The sequence below is a fragment of the Dysidea avara genome, chromosome 3, assembly GCF_963678975.1.
Source record: "Dysidea avara chromosome 3, odDysAvar1.4, whole genome shotgun sequence".
NCBI classification, from domain to species: Eukaryota; Metazoa; Porifera; class Demospongiae; order Dictyoceratida; family Dysideidae; genus Dysidea; species Dysidea avara.
Genome location: NC_089274.1, coordinates 26,112,149 through 26,118,148, shown reverse-complemented (window position 1 = coordinate 26,118,148; position 6,000 = coordinate 26,112,149). Strand labels below are relative to the sequence as shown.

The 6,000-nt window shown below is 37.5% G+C and overlaps 1 protein-coding gene across 1 annotated transcript in view; it reads right to left on the bottom strand.

Moving 5' to 3' along the window:
* Positions 1 to 1,184: 1,184 nt before the first annotated feature.
* Positions 1,185 to 6,000, bottom strand: part of LOC136250503 (mucin-2-like) — an 8,259-nt gene continuing 3,443 nt past the window's right edge. The window contains exons 5-9 of the mRNA XM_066042720.1: positions 4,809 to 4,942; positions 4,029 to 4,154; positions 2,667 to 2,786; positions 2,429 to 2,533; positions 1,185 to 2,283 (exon numbers count right to left, since the gene is read on the bottom strand). Of these exons, the coding sequence (XP_065898792.1) occupies positions 1,321 to 2,283; positions 2,429 to 2,533; positions 2,667 to 2,786; positions 4,029 to 4,154; positions 4,809 to 4,942 (1,448 nt within the window). The 3' untranslated portion in view covers positions 1,185 to 1,320. The remainder of the gene's footprint in view (positions 2,284 to 2,428; positions 2,534 to 2,666; positions 2,787 to 4,028; positions 4,155 to 4,808; positions 4,943 to 6,000) is intronic.

The following is a 6,000-nucleotide window of genomic DNA, read 5'->3' as shown; positions in this document are numbered from 1 at the left end:
CGATATTTTGAAATGTTTTTTTATTTCAGTGTATTTATACGAGAAGTGTGAGTGTATTAGCCAATTACGCTGCCAATTTATAGTATGATTACTGGGCAGTCAGATTCAGAACTGCTGGCCAGTGCCCAAGAAAAAAAACAAGATCTGCTGCAGGTTCGGTTGTGCCAAATTATTAGTGAGCAGCTATAGTTGGTAACTCATTTCATTCTATGATTGATCTTGATCAGTATGACTGTTGAGTCAGTATGATGCTGTTGATGATGTGGGTAGAATCAGTAAAATGCGAGGAATGATATTGTCTTGTTTGTCTCTGTAGTGTGCAGGTTGATAATATGAAGGGAACTAGATCTATTATATTCACTAATGACCACATCTGGCTGCTTGACACTGCAGCAATTTGTCCACATCAGTGTTAGAAAAGGGTGTTGACATCAGTGTTAAAACAGCCATTGCAAATTCCATTTGAGGTCTTAGCATATGGTAAGAGACATGCTTGTGCCTCTTGTACATTTTAGTGTATTATAATTAGATGCTTTCTTAGCTATGTTTGATATATATGATGACCATGACAATGTCTTATTCAGCATTACCCCAACCCCAGGGAAAGCAGATCCCTAGCACCAATAGTTCATCACCATACTGGCATTAATAATTCTATCCTAATAGAAACAATCTTTACCTTGGACACTAGATGTTACAGATCCATAGAAACAAAATCTAGTAAGGAGTTGCTGACGGGGAACAGTATGCTGCTATAAACTGCACTGATTCCGTTCTTTTATGTAACAAAACAGTGAGTAACCAAGTAACGAGTCATTTTTATGCAATATATTTATGTAATAGTTTGTCAGGGCACTGCTGAAAAGCAGTATTTGTATACTGAATAGTCTTCCCTTAAAATACTCTAATAGAGCAGTCAGTCAAATACTCCATTAAAACAGTCACCAAATATAACACTATTCCTTACACCTGCAGCACCAACTCATGGGCACACTTAGCTATATAACCTGCCAGGATATTGAATACACTTGGTCCTTACATTGCAGTTTATTTTTAGGCTCATAACTGAACTCATGACTATCATGCATGGTTCATACATGCAGCTTTTTTTTCTATAAGTGTTATAGCTAGCTGTATACTTCGGTAATGGACAGATGGCTCTACAGTGACTATACCTCTATTGCTTCACTTTGTTGAGCTACATTTTCATTCAACAAAAATGCTTAAAAATATATAAATACAATTCATGATTAGCTAAGAATTGCAGCATGCGATACATATCATCTGTATGACTTTAATTACCTTATGTGTGCAACTTGTTTAACTATTTGGTTTACCAGTTGACATTGTTGATGTTCTTGCCTTAAGCTCTGACACAAGATTGTTCATGCTTAACCCACTGGTTCGGTCAATTGTGTGCCTTGAAGCATTTGGTGATGGCCTTGGCCTAACAGGAGGAGGGGTAACTTGAGGGACAGTGTCCAGGACAGTTGAATCTGAAGAACTCCTTCTCATTTGTACAGGTGATGATTCCTGGGTGGTAACCACAGTTGTAGGAACGTGCTGTTGTGTGACTTGACTTGGTGGTCGTCTACTGGCTGGAACTGGTCTAGAAGGCACATCATAATGTGGTCGGGGTTCATTCACTGGAGAAGAAGACCATGATGGTGACTGGGTCGGTGATGATTGAGGTGGGGAGACACAAGTGCTGTTTGTTGGGATTGGGACATCATAGTGTGACCGGTGTTTATTTGATGGTGACCCTTGAACTGGTGATGACTGTGGTGGTGATATACTACTACGACTGGCTGGCCTGGGAACATCATAATGAGAATGTCTCTGATCCAGCGATGGTGATTGAACTGTGTGGTGTTGGGTAATAGGTTGTGAGCCTCTTCTCCTGGTACGAGGAGACACAGCTGGTGAATTACTCAACAGTCTAGGGACAGCATAATGAGACTCCCCGTCACCTGCAGCCGGCTGTAGTCGGTTCCTTAAAGGAACAGTGTCATAAATGTAATTGTCAGCATAACCAGATGGCGATGACACTAGCTGAGTGGGTGGTTGTGTTGTGGAGGAATCGTCTGTCTGTGATGTATCAAATAAGGGAATGGTATCATAAAAGTGATCTTTAGTAGGTGTATTAGCAACATCTGTGAGTGATGGTGAAGTAGTTATTAGTGATGATGATGATAGTGGTGGAGTTTTACTCTTTGGAGAGGTGACAAGGTTGGTACCAAGTGCTTCCAGCACTGACTGCATTGTTACATATGTATCATTTCCCTGTAAATATAAAGGAATTTGAAATCACATATACACATATATAACTACAACTATGAGTAAATGTTTTACTAGTTGCAATCAAAGACCTATGCAAACTACATAGGATTAGTGAAATAACTGCATAATGGTTATATGTGTAACTTACTGTACTTATTCGGAGGGTTGATGTTTGTGACGCATTGCTTACAGTTCTGGAATGGAACCCATCATCAACTGAAATTTGACTGACTTTGCGGGTGTCATTGTTGTACTATAAATGAGTAATAAGAAATAATACAGTTAATATCGACCTCCTTTATAAACCAGTAACAGTTATGAACCAAGTAAAATTATATACACTGTTACGTAACGTGCTTATGTCTATTAGAACAATCAGCACATACCATTATGACCTTATCAGCTTTAACAACATGGGCAGGTAAGAAGTAGCCATGAGTATTGGATGATATACCATACCATCTGTCACCTTGTGCACAGTCGACCACATACACTTCGTCACCTTTCTATAAAATATAAATTATCACAAACAACTCATAACCAGATACCGAGCAATTTCCAAAAATGTGTAGTACTGCTAGACTGAATAGATCAATAGCAATACACTTGAGTGGTTTAATGTACTTCCTACTTTAAGTACATAAAGCAACGTCATGCACATGTACAAAAATACAGTATGGGGTGTGCGTTGAGAGACCAATACAGCACAAGTCTCGAAATAACCCCCAAGTACTATATTTTTGTACAAACAAACATGGGCAGTATTCTAAGTGTTATATTGTACTTTGTGTGGGAGGATCAAAATCCCGACGAGTACAGTACCAATTAGCTACATAGCTGTACTCTTTGATCAAGTGCATGACATAGTACATTGCTAAAACTAGCCAGACTATTCCTACCAGTTGGTTCTACATGGACACTTACTGATAGTCTGATCACCAAACATTAAAGTGGTACGGGGACCCAAGATGAATGCTCCAAGCAAGAGACCAGGAAGTACAATATAACACTTAAAGCACTGCCTATGCTTGTGTGTACAAAAAATACAGCACTAGGGGGTGTCTTCCGGCATTTATTTTCAGCATTTAAATGAGGTAAAGTGGTGCTAAAGTACTTACATTATTGACTTACAGTATGGAATCTTCACTGGCAACAATGAAACACGTATATCCATATTTATTCACAACATGCAAGTATAGTTTAGACCATGTGCAATCTAAAGTGTTGTCTTGTGAAAAGTTGCTACGGCTTCAGATTTCACGGGAAAAAGTGAGGACAAAAAGTATCGAGTGTTCCATTGCAAAACAATCTCTAAGCACTATGGCACAAGTATGTAGTGTACTTTTAGCTAGTAACTTACATTATGATAATAATAATAATAATAATCTTCCAGTATGATTCCTTTGCATTAACACTTTAAAAATTTCCTATATAGCATAGAGTGCAGAAATTTTTACCCTCAAAAAATCTTATTGCGAGCATGTGATTTTATAGAGCACCACACCCTAGATTGCACATGTTACATAAGAGCTTAGTCATGTGTGTAATTGAACCGTTGCTTTAATACAGATAAATATGGAATTTAAGTGTGTTGAACCTAAAAGGCAATCACGTTTATACTACACATGGGCTCTCATTACTTTTATAAAATACAGTAAAAAAGCTACAACCATATACACATGATATGATATAGTGTATACTGTACGTAAGGGAACTACATAATACACAGTATCCAACTAGTTACGTACCTGAAGATTTAACCAGTTTGGTTTACCACTGTGACAGTAATCAGTGGTGGCTATTGCCTTAAATAGAGCCTGCTCCTTTAAGCTCTCAATAAAAGCATCAGGAATCACATTACAGCCTTCTAGTTTCTAAAAATACACACAATTGTATTATTGCTGTTCACAAATAAGACTGAAATTGGAAAACCTGTCTAAATTGCACATCAGTAGTTTCAAAATAAATGAATTCAAGACATTACAAATTGTCAAGGGTAATGTGCACAATGCACATGTATAAAATTTATACCAGATATGCACCAATTTGTTGGATGAGTGTAGTATTACGAGTACTCACAAAAGGGTGGAGGGTGGGGAGCGGTAAGGTGGGCAGAAAATACACTTCAAAATAGTACAGGACCACAAGACATGAGGTTACAGGGTGGTGCTGACTCCTTAGTGGCCAAAACGGAGTAAAATCAACACTGAAAACATTTGGCCAACTGTAACAGGCCATCCCGCCAATGCAATACTGGTTCTCGTCAAGCTAAATCCTTACCAAGCCCAGAAATTTCCATTCAAGCATGCCAAACCACCCAGGCTCTTAAAACCACCCTCAAGTAGTTTGAGTAATGCTGAGTATCTACCCACTGGTGATGTTAATTTGATTTTGCATGATGTACAACTTGGACTGGTTTAGTAATATCTGGACACAAATGGTAACTGCAGCTACATATTTGAATTGGACAACTATTCCTACCTACATAGCTTCACACAGCAATGCACTCAAAGTAAACAATTACATACTTCGCCAACATCATCAGTTTTATTAGAAGTTGTTGATTGTCCAGGTACATGGTATTGATGAAGAAGTTGTTGCCTCAGTGCAACCCAGTTGGCTTTCACAGTAAATTTTTCAAACGTTTCTGCACTGTCATCTCCTATTATAGCATAAATAACACTTGTGACAAGCCTGATACATATATCACTATACGAGTGGAAAATTTCTTATACTACTTTGTTCCCATGAGACACTATTAGTAATTTTTAACACAGTGCTAATCACAGTTGTATAAATTAATATTTTCTTCTATTGCATATCACAATGTTTATGATACTACTTAATTCTTAATTATGATGATCTAATCAGAACATGTAATCATGCTTGATCATCATATTGTGATCACAACTTTGTATTTACTAAGCACAAGTGCTGAAGGTCTGCAGGACTCATTGGTCTGTTAGTATGATGGTTTATAAGATTGGAATACCTAGATGCTAGCCACATACAGGAAACAAGTCAGGGGAATTGCTTCTACAAACTGTTGCATATGGGAGGAACTTTCAAAAAAAAAAAAAAGGATAGCTTACTCAGGAACTAAACCACATTAAGAAAACAGGAATTGATAACAAACCACATTAAGTATTAGATCACCATGTCAACTGAGAAACAACTATTACAAGAATTTGGTCCCTATCTGTGATCATATAGGTGTAGCAACACTATAGCTTGCTTTCTAAAATGCTATACATGTTTGCTGAGGACGTTCTCATCCTTTTTGAAATATAATACATACAAGGCTACACACAGTAGCTATAGCTACACTTGTACACTTTCAAAAGGTATAGTCAATAGAAAACAAAATACTTTTGAAGAGTACAATAGTTAATAGAGAATAACAAATGTTTCCAAGTACTGAAACTTCCTAACATGTAAACACATGTGTCCTTGTTGTTATGCATTGATGTGTATTTAAGAATTATAACATACACAGGATTATTCCCACGATAGGTGGCAGTAACCTAAGTAGCCACAGATTTTGCAGTAGCCATGTGCTACTCTTAACAACGGCAATTGATGATGTTTATCAACATTAGAGCTTCACTGAAATATCAGTGCTTTGGTTACCACTAAGATAAACTGGACACTCAGTATATGTGTGAAAGCGTAATTTCCAGAACTGCATGTGGTCTGAATGAATTATATAGCCTAGCATAA